This window comes from Girardinichthys multiradiatus, chromosome 6 (genome assembly GCF_021462225.1).
Source record: "Girardinichthys multiradiatus isolate DD_20200921_A chromosome 6, DD_fGirMul_XY1, whole genome shotgun sequence".
NCBI classification, from domain to species: domain Eukaryota; kingdom Metazoa; phylum Chordata; class Actinopteri; order Cyprinodontiformes; family Goodeidae; genus Girardinichthys; species Girardinichthys multiradiatus.
The window spans coordinates 38333617-38361348 of record NC_061799.1 but is presented as its reverse complement, the minus strand read 5'-3'; the positions used below and the strand labels follow the sequence as shown (position 1 = coordinate 38361348).

The 27732-nt window shown below is 40.4% G+C and overlaps 1 protein-coding gene across 3 annotated transcripts; it reads left to right on the top strand.

The window, feature by feature from the left end:
- Positions 1-25991, top strand: mpz (myelin protein zero). Of its 3 annotated transcripts, XM_047368239.1 has the most exons (7): positions 1-245; positions 3551-3717; positions 6926-7139; positions 9909-10038; positions 10596-10638; positions 22244-22375; positions 23191-25991. In XM_047368239.1, exons 1-6 carry the CDS (start codon positions 200-202, stop codon positions 22328-22330), a joined length of 687 nt encoding a protein of 228 aa, XP_047224195.1. In that variant the 5' UTR covers positions 1-199; the 3' UTR covers positions 22331-22375; positions 23191-25991. The 3 variants fall into 3 exon arrangements, with proteins under 3 accessions (XP_047224195.1, XP_047224196.1, XP_047224197.1); XM_047368240.1 differs by lacking the exon at positions 23191-25991 and having other exon boundaries at positions 21987-22318; XM_047368241.1 differs by lacking the exon at positions 22244-22375 and having other exon boundaries at positions 2-245.
- The last annotated feature ends 1741 nt before the right edge of the window (positions 25992-27732 follow it).

Below are 27732 nucleotides of genomic sequence, written 5' to 3'. Positions count from 1 at the left end.
GGGTTTCTGTTGTTGTGCTGTTCTGAAGCCGTCTCTCCTGGCATCCTGCTCCCCTTCGTCCACTCTCCTTTATTCTGGTTTTTATTTTGTCTTTCTTCCACTTCCCAGCCGAGTTGGGGCTCTTCCTTCGCAAACTCCCATCGAATTTGCAGCGTGTATCGTTTTTTTGGGGGGGATCTCCAACAGAAGCCAGAAAACCATGCTGACAGTTTTGGCACTGGCGTCAGTCGTCCTCCTGGGAACAGGTAATAAAAGAAAATAAATCATATTTTCCCTTTGTCTAATTTTATTTTGATGAGCTGAATTTAATCTGTTAAAAGAAAAGAAAAGGCCTTAAAATTATTTTCCCATTATAGTAAGGTCAAAGGTTAAATGAGAGTAGCTTTTCATTTGATTGCTTACTTGAAATCTAATGAACCTGATGAAAATAAAGGGGATAAAAGCTTTAGTGTTGAATGAACCCTTCTCTCTGCAGTGGATTAATACTTAACTGAAGCAATTAAATGCTTTCTTTAATTTTGCTGTATTGATTTTAACCTTGATTCATCAAAACTGTCTTTCTTGGTTTTACTGCATCTCAGTGCCATGGAGTTGATCATAATATACTGATTGATAGAACGTAAAAGTGAGTGGGATTGTCAAGTGCTGTACAAGATCCTTGGCAGACCTGGACTACTTTGTGTCATTTGACAGTTATAAATCTGAGAGAAAATAGATCACATGTGAGGTCCCACAACGCTCCGGTCTCAAGCTACTTTATTCAGGATCTAGGTAATCCCTCTGTCTCAGGTTATGGAGTGTTGAGTATTAAAATAAATCTCCACGTGGTAATGGCACTAAATTTAATATTTTTGTGACCACAGTCCATTACAGTCACCAAATTAGTGAATTAATTATTGGATCCGCCTGGATGTCTTTAAGCTTAATGCAGAAAAAAATAGAGGTTATTGTTATTGTCCCAAGATTAAAGATAAGCCAGCCAGTTTTCAGAGCAGATATAAAATTCCCCAGTAAATCTGGTGTCAACTGGTAGTTAGATCCAAGGCCTTGGAGCAGCCACAGAAAAGGCTCTGTCCTCTCTGAGCTTCCGCAGCATCCTGGGTACATCCAGGAGAAGCTGGTCCGCTGACCTGAGTGAACAGGAAGGGCAATGTAATTGCAAAAGCTCAGAGAGGTAGGGTGGGGTAAGAGTATTTGAGGACAATCTTAAAATGAACACTAAACTGAACAGGCAGCCAGTACAGTGAGGCTAAAGCAGGACTTATGTGCTCTCTCTGTCGTGTACCAGTTAAAAGATGTGCAGCTGCGTTCAGGACCACCTGTAGATGAGATAGGGACGTCTGTGAGACATCATAGTATAAAGAGTTACAGTAATCGAGGCGGACTGTGATAAATACGTGATAAAAAAACAAAGTCTTTTTTTAAAAGAACATGTTTCACTTTTGTCAGTTGTTCCAGTTGTTAAAAGTGGATTTTACCACAGAACTGATCTGGCTATCAAGATTAAATTAATATACAGTGCATTTTCACTCCAACATTAGTGACAGCAGGTTTTATGTACTGAGCCAGAGGGCCAAGCTCTACAGAGGACGACCCTCTGGAGACCCCAGGACTAAAAAGCAAAAACCTTGTCTTTCTGTCATTACAATTAAGAAAGTTAAAAGTTATCTAGGTTCTTACTTCTTCAAGGTGCTCTAATAATGACTGCATGTAGTGGGAGTCCTATGGGTTAAGGGGAAAATAAACCTGATAGTCATCGGCATAGAAATGAAAAGCATATTTTGCTTCCTAATAATGGAGCCCAAAGGAAGCAGAATGAAAAGAGCATTGGCACAAGAACTGAGCCCTGTGGGACCTACAAGAAAGGGAAACAGGAACATTTAAAATTGCCCAGGCTAACATAGAAAGTCCTTCCTGACCTGAACCAGTCGAGGGCAGTGTCTCAAATGCCAATAGAATGGTCTAAACGAGATATTAAAACGTCATGATCTAAACTATCAAATGGAGCTGCTAAGTTCAATAACCAGGATCACACAATTTCCAGAATCTGTAGCTAAAATAATATTACCTGAGCAGTGCAGATTTTATGCTGTAAAGTGTCTTAAAACCAAACTGAAAGACCTCAGAAATCATCATGTGCCATTAAAGCACTAAATTAGATTCAGTGAGGCTAAAGACCATGCCTGGTGTTGTTTTGGACTTTCTGATAAATCTGAACATCCATATATATTCTGTTACTAAGTCAGCTGTCTATCATCTTTAAAACATTGCCAAAATAAAAGTTGAACTGTCAACAAAGAAAAGCTGGTGAATGCTTGTATTTTCAGTAGGTGATGTTGTAATAATACAGTCAAGTTCTGACCAACACTAAGTAAATTGACCCTGTACAACCGGTCCGTTTTGTAAAAGGATTGCTTTTACATTGTGGACTTCACGGCACAGAAGGGTGTTGGGCCTGAACACATCTCAGAGCTGCTTCCCAGGAATTAACTATGTTGACCCCTCAGGCCATCAGAGACCTCTTCACCTAGTGCTACCAGTACCAGAACTAAACAAACAGAAGCACTATTTAGTTTCTATGCCCCTTAGCTCTGGAAACAACTTCTAGAAAACCTGAGATGAACAAAAACTGCTGACTGCTTTATATCAACACTGAAAACATTTCTGCTTACTGCAGCTTTCCCATAAATGTTATATATTATTATATAAATTCAGTTTTATTGTGTGCCAGCTATTCATTTGTTTTTGCACTTTTTATGCACTACAGTGGAGTAAATTGCCTTGCAACATCCATCTATGTTACTATGCTACAGCAGGTGTGTCCAGGCTTAAAAAGTAATGGAGTACTAATATTGTGACTGAGGTTTGGCTGTCAAACACACCCCTCCCCCCACATACTTCCTCCTGTCAGCTATTTGTAGACTTTTTTTGTCAGAATTTTAATTAAAAATGTCAAGTGTGATTTCATTGACAAGCCGTGCGGGGGCTTTGCTATATCGCTGGAGGTTGCTCGCAGCAAAAGCTGTGAACTTTACTCTGTGGGTGTTCAAACAGGCTGAACGCTCTGTATGACTTCAGAGCTTGTATACTGCAGCTGTGAGGATGCTGTGGCCTGCCAAGGATCATCCATAAGTAGAAGTGAACCGTAGCAGGATGATGTTGTTGATTGGTCCATCTTGCTGGAAGTTTCCAAGTTGTTTGGGATGTTAAGTAGAGTGTTTTTCAGGAAAGTTCAATATTGGCTTTTTTAAATTATTTTTTAACAGCCAAAACTAAATTATTATTGATAATTAAATATTATTCAAGCATAAGCAGCGCAGACAGTTGTGCCAACATAACCCAAATGAATGGAAAGAATCATAGTCCCTTTTGACTTTTAGAGACTCACACCTTATTCTATCAATTACTGAGTGCATGTGTGAATCAATAGAGGCTCTAAGACATCTGTGAAAAAACAGACTTGTTTGTATACTTGCACCTAATTTTATTTCTTGCTGAATGTGAATATGTGAATATGAAACAAAAATCACATCTGCTTTGTGTCTTGCAGCACCCGAGCCGTCCCAGGCCATAAGCATTTACACCAGCTGGGAACGCCACGCCCTGGTGGGCTCGGACATCCGTCTGTCCTGCACGTTCTTCTCCTGGCACTTTGTCTCGGAGGACGTCTCCTTCACCTGGAGATACCGGGGAGACGGCTCACGCGACACCATCTCTGTAATGCTCCCATTCACATTCACACACATGCTACACAACATCCAAAGCTGCCAATGCACAGGCTTGGTTGTAGGAAAAAAAAAAACATGCACAGAACTCTATAGAAAAACTCTTTAAACTTTTAAACATTGATATGTGAGTTGCTCTCTCCACCCTCATCGGAGCTGTTTATGGCTGCAGCTGTTTCAGCAAAGAAGCACCGATAAATCACTGTGCACTACGTGACATGAGCCAACGGCAGACAAACAAAAGATGGCAACAATTTGTGAAATAACAGAGCATTTACTGGCAGAAAACACCTCTCACAGAGAGCTACAAAAAGAGCCTGCGCTCCCATTTTCTCCTTTCTACTTAAATAAGAGCCTTGTGTGTTTCCTACTCACCACTTGAGGCCAAATTTTGGTCACAATGAGAACCATTAACAGGCATCTAGACTTGCAAACAATCATTGCATTTTCTGTCAAAGCTGTTTTGTTTTGTCTGCCTCTGCCAGGCACAAAGAGGAGCAGAAATGCAGTCAGATGGGCATTTCTGAAGGGCTCTTTCTTTAAGGACAGGAAAATAAAATAAAATAAAAACAGAGAGCTGAGTTTGTTGGGCTCATTTTATGCATACTTTGTATTCTTAAGGAGCTACACTTTAGTAAAGGGAGCATGGCTCACAATGCGGAGCCTTTTAATCTACATTGTCAGTGATTTTCTCTAACATGCGCTAGTTGAAGAAACTTTTTGCCTCTCCTCCTGCAGACCCCTGCACTTTAATTTCACTCTCCTTGTTCTTATGGCTTCATCTCTCTAATCTCTCTATCTCCCAGTCCTGGCCATACCTCCCTCTGTCCACCTGACCTAATCTCTTCCTCTCCAGCCCTGCAGTCTTTGTCCCTCTATCTTCTCTCATTACGTCCTCCCCTCTCCTCCTTCGCCTTCATCTGTCCCCCAACAGTGTCTTCACTTTGAAACTGAGCTTTCCATTTTATTTACCAGCCTATCTTCAGTCACTCATTTCTTCCCCCACCTTGAAACATTAGCTGTTTCACAAATCTTTCCTTTTTCATGCTGTTTGTCTTCTTAAAGTGTGGTAATTGCTTTTACACATGTTGATATCAATCACCTGACTCCGGAACCTTATTATCAGATTGACCTTGTTAAGTTTGACACATCAAAATGGGTGAAAAACTGATTTTACAAATATTAGAAGCTAGAATAGAAAAGAAAACCAGGTTTCTGATAAACTGGTCTGTTTCTGGTTTTTAATCTAGAGATTTTGTTGAGGTCCTTGAATGTATAGGTGGAAAAGTTAAAGGGGACCCAACTACTTTAAAAAGTGTTTTCATGACTGATTGACATCTAAAATAAAACTAAATGTATTCATTACCTAAACACCGTAGTACTCTTATCCTCCATCTCAAAAAGTATGCTAATCTGGATGCACAATATAAACACACGGATTGATGCAGGGCATTGAATAAAAATACCACAGGTTCACGTTATTTACGGCAACAGTAGTTATTTGATTTTGTTGGAATAAACACCTGCTATTTTCAGGAGTAGTTTTCCAGAGCTTATTGCACAGAATATTACTCCTTTAGACTGTTCTGCTCTTTATATGGCAACACAAGCAAAACAAGTTTGATTAAATAGCCAGGTTAGCTTCTTGGTTAAACCCTGCAGTGGGCTGCTAAATTCTCCAATTACCAGGTGTAGTTTCAAACTTTATTAGAGTGATGACACTCCCTTATTTTCCACTGTTGGTGATTTTCATGACTTGAAATATTCCCAGGCAGCCTAGTTTCTCTTTCTTGTTATTGATGGAAACTTGTTCTGACCTTCTTCCAGCCAGCTAGTTGGCAGTCCACAGCAAGGGGAGCGCAGCTCCATATAGCTGGAAAAAATGTTGGTCACTCCAGCACTTCTTCTAAATCCTCTAATTCCTCTTAATGGACTTTAAACTGTAGAAACAGAACTGTTTAATCCATTGGTATACCTTAATACCAATAACTGGTAGTAGTTCTACCTGTTGACACTTTGTCCCTGATGTGTTCATGCAGGTAAGTTACACTTCATGATAAAAAGGCTTCAAACACTAACCTGCTAAAATCTTATTTTAGAGTATGCACAAATCCATCTTACATTATTTATAAGGTGATAAAGAAGTTAGGGTAATCAACTTTAACCATGAAAACAGATTTCTGACTTAGAAAGCTAGATATTTCTCACCAACTACAACGTATGCAATGGTTTTGTTTGCTTTTGCCTCTGGACAGTTCTGGATTGATGTAAAGTTTTGTTTTAAGTAAAAATATTGATGCAAAAGTTTCTACATAAATGCAGCAGAGCAGAAAGTAAAATATACCCATATAAGGTGCAGTTGAGTCAAACAATAGGAAGAAGTACATCCTTCAGTAGAGTACATGGAAATTGTGCATTGTTTAATATTTAATGTCAAAACTTTAATCATTCCATTTAAGTTAATCTTTATTGGCTACTTATGTGGAAATTTGTCTTCGGCTTCACATTGTAGTTAAAAGAAAGCATAAAAAACAAGGCACAGAGGAAACATTCACACTGAATGACAAAGCAAACTAAAATCATATACACACAACGGGCACAATATCTAGATAATGGTCAACAGTTGAGCAACATTATAGCAGTTGTTATGAGAAACTTCCTATAGATGTTCTTGGTTGCTCTTACTGCTCTAAATGTCCTTCCAGAGGGGAGCTTAACAAATTCCCCAAATAAGGGGTGATCTGGTTCACCAACAATTTGTTGGGCCTTTTGTTTTGTTTGTGTTTTGTACACATCTCCCAGCATCCTTTGCTTAGTGCCAATGCTCTTATTAGCCATGCTGCTGATTATAGACAGTCTGTTTTTATCCTTCACTCCCAAATGTCCATACCAGGTCAATTTCCTAATTAAATACATATGCTGCATAGTTTTAAACAAAATGTAATCCACATTGACTTGAAAGCATAAAGCCAATGTGGATTACATTCACAGCCTATGTAGCATCAGCAAGATCAGCAGGTGTGTTTGGAGGTCTAAATATCCATTGTCTAAAGGCTTAAAACTGGAACCTTTAATTGAATTTTCACATTAATTCTAGCTGAGGTCCACACTTAGAAGCAGTTTAGGTATGAGCAAAGATTCAGATACATCACTTACTCTTGAGTACTATTGGTCAGTGTTACCTTCTCTGTCCTCCCCAGATCGCCCACTATGCAGGTGGGGAGGCCTATACCGACAACAAAGGCCCATTCAAGGACAGGGTAGAGTTTGTGGGGAACCCAAAACGTCGTGATGGCTCAATCCTGATCAAAAACTTGGATTTCAGTGACAACGGCACCTTCACCTGCGACGCAAAAAACCCCCCTGACATCGTGGGTCGCCCCTCTAACGTCCGGCTGCTGGTCTTTGAGAATTGTAAGTTAGGAAATTAGTGGAGGGTTCTGTTATGCCTCTGCTCTGATCCTATCATATAAAGTGTCTTGCAAACATATTCATACTTCTTGATCATCTTCAATGTTATCACAGCACAACCACAAAATTGAATGTATTCTTATGGGATTTTATGTGATAGACCAACACAAACCATACATAATTGAGAAACGGAAGGTAAAGCAAAAATGTTTTTACAAATCTTTTATAGATACAATTTTACAAAGTATGGTGTGCGTATTTCTTTATGAACTTTGGTGCTCCTACATAAGGTCCAGGGAAAATACTGCATTCTTGTGCTTTTGGTTAAAGTCTACTCTCCATCTCCAGAATTCAGTTCAATTCAATTCAATTCAGTTTATTTATAAAGCGCCAATTCACAACACATGTTGTCTCAAGGCACTTCACAAAGGTCAGGTACATACATTCCAATTAATCCTAATCATTGAACAGTGCAGTCAAAGTTAGTTATTTATTCAAATTGGATAGCACGTTTTTCTGTCTAAGGAAACCCAGCAGATTGCATCCAGTCAGTGACTTGCAGCATTCCCTCCTCCTGGATGAGCATGTAGAGACAGTGGACTGTCACTGGCGTTGACTTTGCAGCAATCCCTCATACTGAGCATGCATGTAGCGACAGTGGAGAGGAAAAACTCCCTTTTAACAGGAAGAAACCTCCAGCAGAACCAGGCTCAGTGTGAGCGGCCATCTGCCACGACCGACTGGGGGTTTGAGAGAACAGAGCAGAGACACAAAGAGAACAAAGAAGCACTGATCCAGGAGTACTTTCTATGGGAAGGAAAAGTAAATGTTAATGGATGCGGCTCCTTTAGTCGTTTCACCAAGAAAGAAAGAACAGGTAAACTCTGAGCCAGTTTTCAAGGTTAAAGTCTGAAAGAGAGCACATAGTTAGTCACAGTAAAAGCTGTCAATAGCCATGTCTAGGAGAGAGAAAGGGTTAAACTCTAAAAGACAGGGCTATGTGGATCATTGGTAGAAGGTGAGCATTAAGTTGTTGCCAGCAGAAGCTTGGACAATGCCTCTCTCCAGAAAGGTGTCACAGGTAGACACAGAGTCAGGCCAGGTGTAGCTTCTAGGAAGAGAATAGAGAGAACAAGGTTAAAAGCTGAAATAACAGCAAATAATGCAGAATTAGAGAGTAGTGTGAGAATGTAGCGAAGAGGGTGAAAGTGGTCATTATGTCCTCCAGCAGCCTAAGCCTATAGCAGCATAACTACAGAGATAGCTCAGAATAACCTAAGCCACTCTAACAACTCATTTTTGATCAAATCAGAACCAAACATGGAGAAGCAGCAGAGATGTTATGCTCCACTAATCTGGAAAAACTCCCAGAAAACTGAACCAATTATTTTAACCAAGGTTAAAACCTCATTAGTTTAGAGTTGCCTATGACTGCTATATTTAAACTATTAACTGAAACATCCTTAATATTAGTCTGTAGTCCAACATTTCTTTACAGGCCTTTATTATACCACTGCAATGTACTTTTTTCAGTTTCTTTTCTTATGTTTTATTCATGTAAAGCTGATTTGTGAAGACCTCACAGGTTTGTTAGGGATAATTAATAAACAAACAGTATTATCAAGACCACAGATCACAGAGGTTTAAGGCAGTTGTATCCCAAGTATGATGCATGAACACCTATCAAGACATGGCTTTATACCTGAACTGACATTCTGGGCAAGGGGAGTACTAATCAGATACATAGCCAAGAGGTCCATGTTAACTCTGGAGCCATAGAATGTCCCATTGGGAATTTGCAACAAATCATCAGCAATGTTAAAACTTTGTATGGGGAAAAAAAACTAAAACTGCACATCAGCCTGAATATGTCTTCCCTACAGTGACGCATGATGGTGGCAGTGTTATGATCTGGGGATGCTTTTCTCCTGCAGCGACAGAGAAGGAAGTCAGGGTGAGCTAGATGGAGCTAAATACGAGGCAATTCTGAAAGACAAATTGTTATACGCTGCAACAGCCATGAGGCTGGGGTGGAGGTTCACCTTCTAGCAGGACAACAACTCATTTTTGATCAAATCATGTTTATGTTTTAAAATGGTGTAGACAAAGTCCAGACCTGAATCCATCTCATTTTTCTGATTTTGTTTGTAAATAACCATGTGTTCGTTTCCTTCCACTTCACAGTTATGCGATACTTTATGTTGGTTAGGAAATTGAAGTTTGTGGTTTTAATGTGACAACTTGCGAAGCAGTTCAAGTGGTACGAGGATTTTTAGAAGGCTGATTTTGTATTATATCTCAGTAATTTTCATTCTATTAGAAAGCAAACATTCCCAGATTGGTGTAATCATTCCTAACTTTTAAATTGATCTCAGTGCATCAGCAAGTGAATATTTATCAGAGCAGCTGTCGCACTATTAAATGAAATCAATTACAATTTTAGCTCAATCTTTATTTTAGGTTGTTATTACTTTCTGTCTCCTCCTTATTTTCCCCGGTGTTTTCTATCTTCTCCACAATCTTTCTCTACATCTATCCCTTTTTTGCCTCTTCGGTACTTGTACATTTTCTTGTTTTATTCAACCTTTTTTTCTTCCTCTGTCCTACTTTTATCTATTATTCTTTTTCTTCTTTGTTCCTCATCCTCCTTCAAATTCTAACTCCTTTATTTGCAATCCATATCTCTCCCCTGATTATTCACAAATTATCTGTATTGATCTGATTCACTCTGTCTCTCTGCCCCTTCGTCCCTTTCATCTGCTCCACTCCTAGTGCCCATCCAAGCGGGTGTGATCACAGGGGCCATCATCGGGGTGGTGCTGGGCCTGCTGGTGCTGATTGTGGTCATCTACTACCTGATGAGGTTCCTAGTGGCGCGTCGCGTCTTCAGCCTTAACGTCAGGTCAGTGCCTGGACTGTGGGGTCTCTGCAAAGGGCGGGAGCAGAGGCCGGAGCCCATCCCTGGCACCGACACCTGTCTGGCCAAGGCCCTTTGATTTAGGATGAATCCCATTTCACCCTTTGCCCGACATCCTTAGCACTCAAGGGTGCTAAATATTTTGTTTGCTAGAGGAGAGGAAGGGCCATGGGTAGCGATAACCCTAGAAAATGGGATTCAGCCCTGTTTTATTTTTACTTTAAAATTTGCAAGGAGATACATTTTCATTTAGATGTAATCTGCATTACAGCAAGCCTAAGTCCAAAGTGGGATGATTAAAAGTTGTGAGGTGACATTTTCTGAGTTGATAATCCACTAGATCATGACGAAAGTGGATCCATCACTTTGCAAATTCCTTTCCCCTCCTAACACATCTGGCACCTGGGGGCTGTGTCTAAGACAGGCCAGTAGATTAAGACGATGCTCTCTTTATGATGGCTGGCAGGCAGTGCTGCCCTGTGACCACTGGAGGGAGAGATAGATTCGACATCCTGACATTGTCTTTCTTTTGTCCCCTCCAGCAAACATGGCAAGAAAAAGAAAGAGGGATCACAGCAGAGACAGGCAAGTTTCCTCCTCCTCCTCCTCCTTCTTTCACTCCCTCTACACTCCCTCCCCTCCACCATCCTCCTCCCCTTCTTCCTCCTCTCCCACACATGCATCCAGTCTGCAACAACAAATGCAACAGATCGTCTTGCTGTCATCATCAGACGTCATTTTGGAAAGATTACAATAGCATTCAGCGATTGTTCAGAGAGTTCTGGATCAGGAAGCGTGTTGTCAAAGGCAGTATTCATCTCCTCTTTATGGAAACGCAGCCGACATGACATGCTTTCATAATCGCATTCTCCCCAATGGCAGTCCAGGCAGCTCCAGTTTGGCCTTAGACTCAGCAGACTCCTCTTTACAGCAATATTACAACAACAAAATAACATGTCATTCAAACCCTGCCCCCGTCCAGCTCTAATAACGGCATTCAAGCTGGTAAAATCCTCTTGCTGTCTCAGCGCTCAGCTCGCCTTTCCATCCTGTGGCCCTAGCCCTTTCCTTCATTTCCCTCTGGGCGGGGGGGCCCAAACAGCCCTGGGCAAAAAACTCAAAGCAGTGGCTGTGAAATGACCCAGTCTGGGTTACGCGGACTAATGCCGGCGCTGTGGACTGAATGGAGCTGTGATTTGCTCGCAGTGGGGAGACAGAAGAGAGCTGCTGATTTCGCTCACCGGGAGTCAAATAAAAAAATCACTGGGCCTATTATGGTCCAGACTGTTATCAGTGCTTTTATGCCGCTGCCTCACACCAGCCATGTTGGTTTTTTTTGTCCCCTTCTCTTCCTTGTGGGAGTGCGATCGCCTCAAGAGGTGGATTAATCAGACATTTTTTGTGGCTTGTATGCTTTTGTGAAAACAAGCCACCAGGGCAAGTTGTGTTTGATTACTCTGTGGTGATGTGGTGGGCTGCAGGGTTGCGTGGGAGTATTGTAATCGACTGGAAGCAGTGCGTTGATAATGAGAGAGGGGAGAAAAGTACGTCAAGGGATTTGAGTTCAAGGCATTTTTGTCAATTAAAACTCAGCTTTGAAACGGGAGACGCGCAGAGATACCAGAGTCAGGAAATCAAAGGTGCTGCTGTGACAGCTTTGTCATTTAGCCGCAGGTAGATTGAGGCAGTAGTATGGCAACACATTGTAACATATAATCAAACCACACGCCTATCTCTAATTACTGTTTTGAGCTAGCACTGATAGCCTTCCTCAGTCTAAATGACATTACTAATTAGGAAATTATAGATATCTAAAATAATATTGCTACAATTAAAAATGAGGGATTTGTTTAAGTATGTTCTAGGAAAGCTAGTTTTTTTTGTACAAATCAGTAATTTGTGAATAGACATTTGAGTTCAAATTGAGTCCCAGTCCAAAATGAATCAATGCCACACATATGCTTGAATTTTCTTCTATGTCATCTAGTTCTATAGCAGCCTGGTAAGGAGCTATTCATTTGATGCAAGTGTTTTAGAACAGGAATGCATTTAAAAGTTACAGTTCGGTGGCTCTCAAGGGCTGTTGAGGGAATTTCCCACCTTGCTATAGGTGATGTCACAACATGCACATGTGGAAGCTTGTTTTTGCAAGAGTAGATTTTAGCTAAATTTAATGATGTTTTACAACAAAAAGCAAAAACAGACCCAAAAACTATTCATTATTGTTATTCTGTATGTTTCATTTTGTTCTGCAGAAATGTCTGACGTGATACATACAGCTACAGTCTTCAAAAAACTTGTGTCTTGCTCCTGCTGACAATGTTTTCAAGTGGAGTATTTTGCTGACATGCTAGGCTAATGTTAGCATGTTTACTTTCTGTTACTGACAATTCGGCCCACAACATATTCTAGTGTAGTTCCAGGTAACTATGGGCAGACTTAACTAAAAATGTTCTGCTTCATAAACCTGAGCATAGTAAGAATGACCAGTCTTTGAGGTACTCTCTCCTGCATACCGGTGCACATGACATAGTCAGACAAGGTGCTGATGCAGCCAAAGTAGTCTCTCTCTTCCTTTGTACCAACTCTGTAAAGGCTGAAATGGTCATGAGACTCATTGAAACAGTAGCATGGAGCTATAAATCAGTTTTGGAAACTCTGCACATGAAATTGTTCTATAAATATACATATATATATATATATATATACATTTTTTTTTTTCAAATTAGCCACAAGGCTCACTGAGCTGAGGGTGCGGTGGCACTGGAACTGAATTTTCATCAACCCAAAAGTGATCATTTAGAGATGCGTTGACCGGGACCTGAATCTGTGAGATCCTTAAGAAGTTTAAATCTCTCTTTTTTATCATGTAATGGCTGTGCAACTTCTGTATTGCAGACTTTAAATCACATAAACATTTTAGACATGGTTTCCAATAAGGTTTCTCCCTGTTCACAATCAATATAACACACAGGTTTAAGAGCTTCCTTTTATGATCTAATGGCATCCCTTTTCTTATTTGTTTGAATTGAGCTTTTAGCCAAAGATTTCTTTAAGTGCCTTTTTTATTTCTTTTATGGTGGGGGAGTGCTGACCAAGTAAGCACAGCGCTTGCATCCTAGGAAGACTGCAAGTTCCCAGGTTCAAATATCATAGACTGCCACACTGGGTCCCTGAGCAACACGCTTAGCCCCAGAAGGCATATAGCCCAATAATCATAAGGGATGGGTTAAATGCAGAGGACAAATTTCATTGAAATGACAAACATAGATGCTGATTTATTTATGGAGGAATGTCGAGGTCAAAAATAAACACAAAGAATGGGAAAACATAAGTCTAAGACTAACCACACTGGTAAACTATAACAAAAAATCATGACAGACACAAGGTGTAAGAAACATCAAAACAAAATAAGAGAATTCCTACACACATTACCTATTGAAAACATTGACACTGTACTGATAAAACAGTTTTAAAGTTTGTTAGAAAGGACTAAGAGGGTAAAGAATACATATTCTGGAGACCAGCTTATATGGAGCATATGTTTAAAAGTTTTGCCTAATTATATACATGATCAAGGAACAGCTTAAAGAAGGATGTTTTTAACACTGACTCTTCAATGAACTAAAAATGCTTGGGCAAACAGCAGAATTAAAGTTGTATCTTCACCGTCAGTGATTAAGAATGAAAATTAAAATGTATGCTTTTCTTCAAAGAAACAATAATTTCCAATGGACCATTTCTTATATTTTTAAGATGAGTCCTTGTTTTTTCACCTGAACCATATCCAGTGTTTTTGTAAAACAATGCACACACATGTAGATTATTTTACCATAAATGCTCTGGTGTCAACTTTTTAATAAAGATATTTGTATGTATTTTATGTACTTCAAAGGGTCTCATATTCCAAATGCTAAGATACTTCTGCACTCTGCAGATAAGTGCCTATTAGGTTAGTAATTCTAGAGCAGAAATATGTGAAAACAATGTATTTAGTCATTAAGTACCAATTTTTATTCTGTTAGAGAATTTAAAAAAAGGTTAAACACAGTTTAAAGAAAATGTATTGTCATTGGATCATCTGCAGAGAAGTGAAGCATAGCTTGGTTCAGCACACACCACGATAATTGATATAATTAAAGAAGAGGCTCCATCACTGAAACTTGAGGAATATCCATCTTCACTTCTAAAGTTGTAGATAAGTTTCAAGACACTTTCGAAGACAAACAGCTCTAATTGTTATCCAAATATATAGAATCAAGATCAGTCCCAATTCATTCCAATATAATCCAGACCAGTTCAATACATTAATGATAAAATATGGTCAGGTTCAGTTGATTAGTATAGGTTATCTGTTTAAGGAAAACCAGCACATAGTGGCACATTTTCAAAATATTTTGTATCCGAAAAAGGAAATTATTGTCCTCATCTAAAATTAAACTTAGAATTTAGCTGTAACAAGTGAGGCTCTGCTATTGTTACAAAAATGTATTTTATGTATGTTCTTTATGTAAGTTCTTCATAGATATTAAAATATCTTTTCAGATATTTATTACTGAATCTTATTTTTCTATTACTAATTTCTCCAACTTATTTTTAACTAGTCATTTTGTTATGGCATTCATCTAATGATATTTTTGTGCATTAAATAGATACCTTTTTAAATAAACATGAGATTTGAGGTATGTTAAATGTTTTTGATAAAGATTATGTCTAGTAACAATCACATTGTAGTTATCTGGGGGGTAAGCTTTTTTTCTAGTTTAACAATTTTTATCCAAACGGAAATTCCAATATTTAATTATGAAAAGTTTTAACAGACGTCTGATATATCCAAACTTCAGCTTGCAGATACAAAACATTGAACCCTGGAATGCTAAAGAATTGAACTGCAGGAAATCGCTTTGAAGGTTATGTCTAAATAGTCAATAATCACATATGTGCACCTCCTTGCAGCTGTATAGCAAGAACGTTAAGGGCCAAAACGTTCCATCCTGCCTTAAACGAGTTCCCTCATCTCTGCGGAGACCCTCTTTCTCTCCCCTGTCTTCCACTCTCCTTTCTACTGTCGTGTGATTGTCAGGTTTTTCTTGAGCTGCTCTCAAGTGCCTGCAGCGTGTGACAGTGCATATATGAATAAATAACTCGCCGCCAAGAGGACACTGGAATATTTGACAACGCTGTCATTTACAGTTACTCTCCTGCAAGCCTGTGTTCGGATGACAAACACAGAGCAAAAGCAGATATTCTATCTGAGCTCACTCTGCTTTATATTCCAGTTTATTTATTTTTTCCCCCTCCTACTCCGGGATGATTTGGTTTCTGCTGCTACGCCACACGCAGGGGGGCCTTTGAGATTCCATGGCCCGCTTATAAGCGGTTGTTTGATCAAATAGCCCTGCTGACACTCAGTTTTATTTTATTATTTTTTATCAGCCTCACTATCTTAGTTTAACCGTTTGCTTGGCTTGCCCAGCAGATCTTCCTTGAAGTGGTGGGGTGAGGAAATAAAAGGGAGTTGTGGAAGAAGACTTTACCCTTGCAGCCTCACTCAGAGAAAAGTTCCCAACAATAAGCACACACACTGCGCTGGAATGATAATTGAGTGCACTTGGTATCGATCTGAGCTCACACACACACACACACACACACACGCACACACACACACACACACACACACACACACACACACACACACACACACACACACACACACATCCCTCTCCTCACACTTTCACAACCCATTCTTCTCTCTGTCGTCGTCTCCCTATTGCCTCCCACTTCAGTTCACTACCACCCACACTCTCTTTCTCTCATTCAGATTACTTTTATTCACTCCTCTGTCTCCCTCTCCCTGTTCCAGCTTCCTCCTCTCCTTCCCTTTGGCTTCCTTGCTGACCATGGGAAGCATCCATCTATTAGCACAAGCTAATCCCCCCCCCTTCACTCTGTCTATTCCCCCTCAATTTGCTCCAGGATCCTCCTCCCTCTCCAGTATTTTCCTCTCCTCTTCCTCCCTGTTTTAGGTCCTCGGGGTTCTGAATTGCTTTTCTGACAAACAGGAAATCACTACCTCTCACTCCTCATCTACCTCTCAATCTCCCTCCTCACCTGTCACCTCTTCTCTCTTTAGTATGCACCAGGTGATGCAGCCACTTTCCCTTCTGTCTCCCTCCCATTCCCCTTCCTCTCATTTCTCCACTGTACCTTACGTTTCCTTTGAAGAGTGTGCATCCCCACCCCCCTATAACCAAGGTGATGCTGTATTCTGCTTGAGCAGCCTGGGGTGTGTTTTAACGAAGCAGGTCCATCGTTAGCGTGGGAGATCTGCAGAACAAATGCTCGAGCCTGTTGCAGGAAGCACAATGGTAAACAATGCAGTGATGTATGAGAAAATGTAAGTATAATCTGAGATAATGACACCGGCTGGGCCTGCGCTGCTTCCCTGCTGAGCTTGGTGTCTGCTGCAGCAGGCGCCTTCAATCGTGTGCTGCCTTTGCAGGGTGGATAATTAAAAATGATAAATTCTGTAATGCAATCAGTGGGGTATTATCAGTTGAAGCTTCAGTGGGTGGAAACAGCCTCAAGTGGGCTTTCCACTGTTGACTAAGCTGATGTGTTAGAGCCAAATTATTTCAGTCTCCAAGCTTCAGATCCTTTCCCGTTCATTCTGTCTGCTGCGTAACGCCACAACAATGCATTGGCCCACGGTTCAACCTGTGGAAGAGCAACTAAAGAAGCACAACACTGTAAAACCATTACATGTCTGTGAAGTTTCATTAAGCTCCATTAGAGCATTATTACACACTTGTGATACTTTTCAATAGGTTAACTGACAGGTTAATGCACTGGAATACGGCTATTGTGAGGTTAAGTGTAGCCCTGACCTTATCTCCTCCTGGTTTAGTCCTTCCTGATGGATTTGTTGTGCTGAAGCGCCTCAGCATTTGAGTTTTCCACCTCCTTGCTCTTCGTTTTATAGATTTCTTTTCCTGCAGATGGTTTCAGACTCTGCTTATATATTACACAGGCAGTTTATGGAATGAGCGGGAGTGAATTGTGACATTACACAAGTAAATGCCCCGTTAATATTTAAACACAAAATTTGTTTTGAAGTTTTGAACAACAAAAATCAATGCAAGCTGAGTTAGCAAATGGTTCCCTGATCAAATAGACTGCAATTGCTTTTTTCTTTGCATCTAATACACATTTCCTCCAACGTTGAACTTAATAGGAGAGAGCTAAAATCAATGCATTTACATGTGCATCAGTATGCTAGTTGGAGTTTTATCCAAGTTTTGATCAAATACCAGATATGGTGTTCACAGAGAATATTAAAAACCTGATATTTCATTCTATAGTATGTATGCATTGAAATGAATGCATCCATATGCATTTGTGCATCCCTAAATTATGTATATCTTGCTTCCAAAGAGCCGCACTATCTTCTACTCAACTGTAGTAGTCTTCATTAAAAGTTCTCCCGGCCTTCTGAGGGTCGTTCAGTGTTTCTGTCAGTACTTTGTTGGCTTTTTCACTCATTGTCAGTAGCATATACAGCATATACAGCATATTCTGCAGTGTCATTTACAAAAATTAAAAAAAGTGGACATGCAGATGACACAAGAAGTGTCAGACCTAAATAAACAGCACATAAACAGTTTCTAAAATGTCTCTAAGAAATAGGCAAAAAAAAATCAAGCAATGACATGACACTTGACCATAAAGCTTAATCAAGTCATCCTTGATCATTTACTATATGCCAAGCTTTTAGCAAACAGCTCTTTGGAAATAACCTTTTTAAAGCTAAAATCTTATTTTTCAATCTGCTGCCTAAATATCTACTTAAATATAGTTTGTTTGCTAATCTGTCTGTTATGTCCAGACAGAAAGCAGGTTCATGCCTTGAATTTAAATTCCTCTACAACAGTTCATTTTCTGGACTGAAACTGAGTTTTGGTCTGGTTCCTTGTAACCTAAAGATAAATAAAGGATGGCTTAAGATCATTTGTCTGTCATTGTGTTTAAGTTGTCATCATTAAAGCTGCTATGCTCACTTCCAGTAAGGAATCATAAACCAGTTTACATACTACGTATCTTGGTCTCTCCTAGGTTCTCAGAACTGGAATTAGTCCTTATCCAGCTGCCAACAAACCAAACATCTGCTGCTATATTTATGTAATGTCAGTGACTGAGATGATGAGGAATATTTAAGTGAGGATGCCTAGGCATGTCTGGATAACCAGGACTTTCATGTTCCGTGTAAACATATCTAAAATGTGACCATAATTTGGAATAAGATTTACAGAAAGGTTAAATGATCATAAACAGATTTACTCTGAATGATCTAACAGCACCATAAGTAATCACGCTTTTTGTTTTGCTTCCAGCCTATAAAATGGGTGTGCTTGGATGTGTTGGTTTGGAGGTTTGAGTGAAACATGGAGGGTTTCACTACACTTTGATTAATGCATTAACAGAACTGGCAACACTTTTTGAAGCCCCTGGTATAGAGTAATATGTAAAAGGCTTTAAAATGTATTATTTTGGGGGGGGGGAATCCATATTATGAAATAATTGTTTTAACCCTAACCCCTGCTGTTAATTCTTTGTACAACAGTTATCCAGCACTTATCCTGCGCCTGTAACATCTCACAAAGTTAGGGAGTCCAGTTAGAGATCTTTTACCATTCATTTATGCACGATTTCCGAGTAGATTTCCCAGAGTATCTTATGCTTTCTTCTATTCAACTCAACCCCACAGGTTTTCTATTAAATTGAGGTCTGGGGACTTGCATGGTCATGGAAGAAAGCTGATTTGTGTCCTGTGTTGATTCGGTCATTAATTGATTAAGATCATTATCTTGCTGAGACCAGTTGTTTAGTTTCCTGAAGGACACAATTCAGGTTAAAGTTCTAGTAGAGTTTAATAAACTTTACATTTACATTTGTGAGTGTAGGACAGAAAGGTATTTTTTTTCTGGAGTCCCCCCTAAACAGTCAGTTGACATATAGAATGCTCACTGTGTGGTGGAAGAATAAGATGGGGTCCTCCTCCAACCTTGCATTTCACAGTTCCAGTTTTTTAAACGCAATTTAAATCTTGATCTAATTGAGGATATAAGCAAGTATGAGTGAGCAACATTTTTTCTTATACAGGTCCTTCTCAAAAAATTAGCATATTGTGATAAAGTTCATTATTTTCCATAATGTCATGATGAAAATTTAACATTCATATATTTTAGATTCATTGCACACTAACTGAAATATTTCAGGTCTTTTATTGTCTTAATACGGATGATTTTGGCATACAGCTCATGAAAACCCAAAATTCCTATCTCACAAAATTAGCATATTTCATCCGATCAATAAAAGAAAAGTGTTTTTAATACAAAAAACGTCAACCTTCAAATAATCATGTACAGTTATGCACTCAATACTTGGTTGGGAATCCTTTTGCAGAAGTGACTGCTTCAATGCGGCGTGGCATGGAGGCAATCAGCCTGTGGCACTGCTGAGGTCTTATGGAGGCCCAGGATGCTTCGATAGCGGCCTTTAGCTCATCCAGAGTGTTGGGTCTTGAGTCTCTCAACGTTCTCTTCACAATATCCCACAGATTCTCTATGGGGTTCAGGTCAGGAGAGTTGGCAGGCCAATTGAGCACAGTGATACCATGGTCAGTAAACCATTTACCAGTGGTTTTGGCACTGTGAGCAGGTGCCAGGTCGTGCTGAAAAATGAAATCTTCATCTCCATAAAGCTTTTCAGCAGATGGAAGCATGAAGTGCTCCAAAATCTCCTGATAGCTAGCTGCATTGACCCTGCCCTTGATAAAACACAGTGGACCAACACCAGCAGCTGACACGGCACCCCAGACCATCACTGACTGTGGGTACTTGACACTGGACTTCTGGCATTTTGGCATTTCCTTCTCCCCAGTCTTCCTCCAGACTCTGGCACCTTGATTTCCGAATGACATGCAGAATTTGCTTTCATCCGAAAAAAGTACTTTGGAAGACTGAGCAACAGTCCAGTGCTGCTTCTCTGTAGCCCAGGACTGGGGAATGCGGCACCTGTAGCCCATTTCCTGCACACGCCTGTGCACGGTGGCTCTGGATGTTTCTACTCCAGACTCAGTCCACTGCTTCCGCAGGTCCCCCAAGGTCTGGAATTGGCCCTTCTCCACAATCTTTCTCAGGATCCGGTCACGTCTTCTCGTTGTGCAGCGTTTTCTGCCACACTTTTTCCTTCCCACAGACTTCCCACTGAGGTGCCTTGATACAGCACTCTGGGAACAGCCTATTCGTTCAGATATTTATTTCTGTGTCTTACCCTCTTGCTTGAGGGTGTCAATAGTGGCCTTCTGGACAGCAGTCAGGTCGGCAGTCTTACCCATGATTGGGGTTTTGAGTGATGAACCAGGCTGGGAGTTTTAAAGGCCTCAGGAATCTTTTGCAGGTGTTTAGAGTTAATTCGTTGATTCAGATGATTAGGTTCATAGCTCGTTTAGAGACCCTTTTAATGATATGCTAATTTTGTGAGATAGGAATTTTGGGTTTTCATGAGCTGTATGCCAAAATCATCCGTATTAAGACAATAAAAGACCTGAAATATTTCAGTTAGTGTGCAATGAATCTAAAATATATGAATGTTAAATTTTCATCATGACATTATGGAAAATAATGAACTTTATCACAATATGCTAATTTCTTGAGAAGGACCTGTATACATTTCCAAAACCTGAAGATAAACACACAATAAATGGCATGTTCTTATGTTTTTCTCATTATGTTACTGCAACAAAAGTTTTATTTTTTTAGATTTTTACACGTCTTCCCCAGACATGCCAATAAAAATACCCGGCACTGTAAAAAATAATTTCCTGCAAATAATTTGTTTTTAGAATAATAATATCTAAGTTGCTTTACTCTAAATCTAAGATTACTAAATACATTTTTAATTTTAAAATGAATTGTTAGTGTCCTGCTCATAGCTTTAGCACCTGCTATGGTTGCACACTGAGTTTCAAATTCTAAATTACAGATTGAAATATTCTCTATGAACAACAGACCGCCAAAGGGAATGGAAAGCTGGAATTGTGTGAACATATTCCGACACACTGGAGACTTTTTCCCCCCAATCAGTGGAAGCAGATGGTTTTACACATTGAAACATCTGGGAAGTCTAAGATGATTGAAAAACTGCAGGCAATTTAAAGAAAAAAAGAAGAAAATGTGGCAAACCATTGGTTGAATCTCTCGATTGGCCCATCAGATCAACATTGGGCAAAGGAGAAATGAAAACATCCTTTCTCCCCTATTCTCCTGATATACCTGATGGTAAAACAACATGCTGACTATTTTCAAACTGAAAACCAAAAGGTAAGATGCTGATTGGTTAGAAACATTTTTGTTTAGCCACAGACATGATTGGATGATCTTCTTTGGGATGTACTGTAATTCCAATTTTGCTTAGATTCCACATTGAACAGTGTTGTTACTGTGACCTGGTAGTGTCGTATGGTGCGTTTACTCATCGGAAAAGTTTGGGCTTTTGAGGTTCCGACCAGCTGATCACTGGGCCGTAAATAGCTGTAAATAGTCTGAATGAGTTCTCCAACATAAAACCAGGATGCTGATTGGCTTACAATGATCTTCTGCAGCCAATAAGATGATTGCAATCAGATATCAAAGGAATCCAGCTGCCCTGCAAGGTCTTTTTTTTTTTAATATCTCTTTGGATGTAATCCCTATATTCCTGAGATTAAAAGTCAGCCCTTTGATGAATTGGCTGTGAAAACCCACTCTGGCTGTGTGTGTGGGAATGATTGTGTTATTGATCAAATGCCACTCAGTTGTCACAGGTGTATGGAGTCTGCCTGCCAATGTGTCCCATCCTAACGCATGGTTACCTGTTTTGTCACCCCCTTACAGCTCTGGACACCGCCCCCTCTCACTTGCTACCCCCTCCCCTAAAAGAACTGCGCCCCCAACCCCCCACCCACAATCTCTCTCTCCTTCTCTAAATGTGTTTTTCTCCTCTCTTCACACAGCTCCGCCTCTCCAGTCTAACTCCATCTTTCATGTTCTCACCTCTCTCACGTCCTGTCCTACTGCCTTCCTTTCCTCCTGAAGTGACTCTCCTCCCCTTGTTTCCTCCCCCTGACCCCCTCTCCCTCCTCCGCTCACAGGGCCCCGCGCCTCCCGCTGACCCCTCCAAGGTGAAGGCAGCTGCCTCGGAAAAGAAGAAGCAGGAGTCTCGCAAGGATAAGAAATAGGATACGGGAAGGGGCTGGGGCATGCTGCTCCAGCCCATGCGCCAGGTACTGGCGACGAAGTTGCAACCCAAACAGAAGCAGCACACCATCATCCAAGAGACGGAGAGGGTGGGGGGAGGCGGGGAAGAGGGCTCTGGCCGGGTGCTTATGACCATTGAGCTGGAGTTGACCCAGCAAAATAGGGAGGAAGGTTCCAGCAGTGAGGGAGGGACTGGGAGGTCTGAGCCGCCTGGTCTCCTCTCACGCCTCTCCAAACATCTCCCCTTGAAATAACAGGCTGCCACAAGAAAGTTAAACCACAAACCTACTTTACATCCAGCACTACCTGAGTCCCTGAATAAATATGTTAAATCATATCTGCTCTTGTCACAGAACGTAGACACTACTACTGTACATGGGCCCAGATGTCACGATAATCTCTAACACCAGCCCGGCTCCCTGACTGCTTTTGTTAGGTCATAAGATATGCCATTTGAAGCGAGACCCTGAGACGGCCCCGGGCTTGATAACAAAATCTAAAAAAGCTGCTCCCTGGGTTTTGCCTCTCTGGTTCCTTTCATTGTGATCCTATCCACTGAAAAACGCTTTTTCTCAGAGAGCGTCTGATACGCATCACAAATCCCTGGCTGTGGGGACAAGCCAATTTGGTATTTTTTCTTTCCAGAAGCAACGTGTCAAACTCCGGCTTTTTCTTCTCGTGCTGATTTCTGATCTTTTTCCCCCTGTCCCATCCCATTTCTTCCTCCTATTTCAATGAATTTCTGAACTTTCTTGTTAATACAAATTACAGAAGTGATTTATATGCTAACGGCTCTGTCCTGTTCTTTCTCTTCCTTCCCCTCTTTTTCTTGCTCCCGTAGATAAAGGTCTGACTTCTCCATGACTGCCTCCACTCGTCTAGTCTGCTCCCTCTTTTTCTGCCCAGCCTGATGCATCCCCCAATATTTCCCATTTTCTGTACTCTCTCAAGACAGCACTGGCTGTAAGAATAGTCCCTGTATATCACTGTACAACAGTGTCAAATAATTTTTACAATGCCTTATCGGAGACTGGGCCAACTGTAAATGTTTTTAAGGCCTTACTATGCACATAACCCAACAGACCACCCCTTGTGCGTTTAGAATCTCCCCCTTCACTTTAATGTATACGACTCAATCATATCCACCGAGCGTAGCTGCGAGCGCACACTGGACTTCACGTAGAGCAAAAACAGAGAGTGATAGTGAGAGAGAAATATGATTCCTGCTCTCAGCCGACGCAGATAACAGTTCAAGCCCCGGAGCTTGGAGGTGATTCAATCCTCTCACATTTGAGCTAATGGACGTCGTCGCTGTGTCCCTGCCCAGGCTGAAGGGGGCTATTTCTGGCCCCTATAAGAGAGCACAGGCTTACAGTAACAGCTGCACATTTTTCAGCCGACAAGGGAGGTGGTGGAGGTGTTTTGTTTCCTGTTTGTGCCTGAGAAAATGTCCACTGCTAGCTCAGCGGCCAGTGACTGACGAATTAGAATGACGTCACGGTGTCCAACGGCTGGTGGATGCTCCCAGGAGTCTGACGCAAGGGGCTTACCAGGAAGAGGTACAGCTCCCAAGTTATTTTGGGTCCAGTTAATCCACTCGCACGTTTCTCCTGGTCGACCCACAGCTAATTATTTTTGTGTGTGCTGGTAACAAGATATCTCTCACCGCATCACCCCCTGCCTCCTCTGCCGTCTCCACTTCATCTCTGCCTCCATCTTGGGAATCATCTCCCCAGTTTCGCTATCTCTGTCCTTAACATCTTTGGCTTCCCTTTATCTCTTCCTCTTCCTGCTGTCTACTAAGTCTGCACTGCATTATTCCCCCACTGAAAAAGTCTATACACAATCCAATCTACTCTTTAAGCCTCTCCTTATCTGACTGGCAGGCCTACAGCTCAATGCTTCACTCTCTTCTGTCTTTCCTCCTCTTCATCATCTTCGTTGCTCTCTTTTCCAAACTTGGAGGCAGACGACTCTCCTGCCTTTCTCTGTCTTTGCCAGTGATTGACGAAAAAACACCTTCCCGCTTTGCCCTTCAAACACCCCCAGGGCAAGACATTCCCCTGAGTCTGGGTCAATTCGCCTCTTCTCGGTTAAATACCCACATTCTCTATCCAGACATTGTCATTTAGTACTTGTAAACAAACCATTTAATATCTATATGCTTAAATAATTGTGTATCAGTCTATTTTTCTTTGTAGTTAAGTGTTTTTCATGGATTATGAGATAGTCATAAAAACATTAACTTTCATATATGATGTATTTTATTATTTATTATTCACAAAAAACATTTGTTTTGGTTCTCATCCATGTACAGCTGACAGATTATGACCTGTGATTAAAGTTAATTTACTCTTGCTGACCTCTTGATGATGTATGCTTTTTTATTGGAGTCATAAAACCTTACAGCAATATAGAATATGTTTGAATATAGAAAATTAGTTCAAATCATCTGCACGAAACATCCTGTAACAGACGACTCCATTTGGTCTCTGAAAAAGTCTGGTACCAAACGACCCAAACTGCAAAGGGGCAAAATGATCAGCAATCCTTCCCTCTTCATTTCAGAACCCTTTTTGACCTCTTTTTGCTGGTTTGAAAGTCAAACACGTTCCAACGGCCCCAACTGGCTGAGAAAAACTCCCGCACTCAAGATGGCAAACAGAAAATTACACTTCAAGCTAGCTCTGGTCACACATGTCTGTGTTTTATGTATATGTGTTTCATGTTGGGGTGTTTAAAAAAATAGGTTTGCTATAATGCAAAACAACAGCAGTAAGTGAAGCAAATAATATTTTCTGGAACATTCTTTACACGTGTATACACATGGAGAACATGTTTACCAAAGCAGGGGAGAAATCTAATTGTATTCTATAGAATATGCCGTTATATTTCTGGCCTTGTGTGTTATGGCAGGTACTGTGTGGCTGTCTCTTGGGTGAATTTTATGCGGAGATGGAAGAAAATTGAGGTTGTGGTGCAGAGAGTGAGAGCGGATAGCTTTAGATTCATCACTGTGTGGCTGGGGAGGAAAGTGAAAACCACAGAGGAAGGTTCTTGCTGTGGAAGCAAAGCTTTGCAGGAAGAGACTTATCTGGCCTGTTAAGCCCTGCCAAAAAATCTGTATGTATCACTACAGATAGTCTGCTCTTCCCCCTAGAGCTTTTCTTTTAAAGGTGCTCCTTCCCAACCCTGAGCCAAAGATGGATCGTAATCTGCAAGGTTGATATGCAGGCCAGATAGTGCAGACTTGAACTTTCCTTGAAAATTCATAACAGGAATAGAAGGTGCTTAAATCCACACATTCATCGTCTGTTTCACTCGTTGCTGTTTTATTATCCAGTCAAATGGATTAGTTAGAATGTTTTCTTGTTTTAAAGCAAAGCCACACAGATGCCTGACATAACATAAACAGTATTTACATGCCTCGAGAAACGATTTATATGCATTATAAACTGTTTTGGCTATAGTCTCTGATTAACATTTTCTTTTGAAATGACTGGAGTTTCTTAGATTTATTTCAATGCCTATAATAATTTAGGAATGCTAACATCTTTTTGACTCTGTATAATATGTTGTAAAGAGAACATAAGAATAAAAGCCGTAAGCACAGCTGTTGAACAGTAAACCCAGCTGAAAATATCTGTTGTTTCTTTCTTGTCTTCTGAAATGACTTTGGAGTGAAGGAGTGAAATGCCTTCATCACCCTTAAACAGGGGTGTCCTAAGTGAAGCCTGTGGGCCCTTGCAATGGCTTCATAGGGCCCCTGATTGCAATTCAAAAGTTTTACAAATTTGACATGCCACCACTCACTTTTGATACAGATGGATGCTTTAAAGGTCAGCGTTTTGAGGAATGAAGTGTTCAAAAGATGGGAAATGTTTAGTACAACACACAGTATTAGTCTTTTATTACCTACACTTTTTGCTTTCATTTCATTCCTAATAGCAAATAGCCAGACCACAAACATCCAACAATTTTTACTCAAAAACAGACTTTGGCATACCCATTCATTCAATTTGGCTAAATACAGCAAGTGTTTGCAAAGAAAAAGCTATCCAAATCCTGTTCTTTTTGCTAAAACATGAAAATGGAAAAAATTAAATACATTTTGTTTTGTGATTACGAAAAGAAAGTTATTGTTGCATCCACGTACTATAACTATTATTTTGGAACTGTGGCAAAAAGTTTGAACACAACTGCCCTTAAACTTTTTTCACATATTGTTACTTTAATTTACGTTAATTTCATTTAATTTACGTTGTTTAAGTTAATGGGATTTTACATTATAGTCCAAGACAATGCAATGCTCCTGGTTTGAATCTCGGCCTGGTGTCTTAATGCATGGAGTTTGCATGTTGTCTCTGTTTATGCACTGATTCTCTCTCGGTGCCCTAGCTTGCCTTTACAGTCCAAAAACATGACTGACAGATTAATTGGTCACTCTATATTTTTCTCTGGGTACAAGTGCATTGCTGTTTGTCCTATTTCTCTATGTTTCTTCTGTGACTGACTGCTGACCTGTCCAGGGTGTAGCCTGCCTCTCGTCCAGTGACAGCTGGAGCAGCAACCCTGCATGGATAGGCTAGAGACGATGGATGGATGGATGGATGGATGGATGGATGGATGGTTGCACAATGCAGTGAACCTTCGTCCCTTCATTCATCTTCCCAGTTTCAACCTCAGAAAAGCATTTGCACAGCATGATGCAGCAATCATAAAATGGTTACCATGGGAATGGTGTGTGTTTATGATGTGTAGTGTTACTTTTTCACCACACAGAACGTTTTGCATGTAGGCAAAAACTAAAATTTTGGTTTAATTTGAGCAGAGCACATAATATCACATGTGCCCCCTCCCATATATAGTTTGTGGAAAACTGCAGAATGGATTTCTGATTACTGTCTGTCAACTATGGCTTTCTTCTTGAGAGTTTTCCATAAAGCTCATCTAATATCTTCTCTGATGAATTCCTTCTTTCCCAGAGCATCAGTTTAGGTGGACAGCCATGTCTTGATGGACTTGCAGCTGTGTTATACTAATTTCATTTTCCAATAGTCTATTAAACTAAGCTATATGAAATGCCCAAAGCTTAAAATATTGATTTTTAACCCAAACCTCCTTTAAACCTCACCACAACATTATCCCTGGCCTGTCTGCTGTTTCTTGGTCTTCAAGATGCTGTTTGTTCACTAATGTCTCTAACAAATCTCTGAGACCTCCACAGAACAGCAGTTTAAATTCCCAGATAAAATTACACATACAGTAGGTAGGCTTTATTAATTAGGTGAGTTCTGTAGGTGATTGGTTGCACTGCATGTTATTTGGGGGTATAAGAGAGAGAGGATGAATACAAATACATGTAACAGTTTTCCAATTTGCT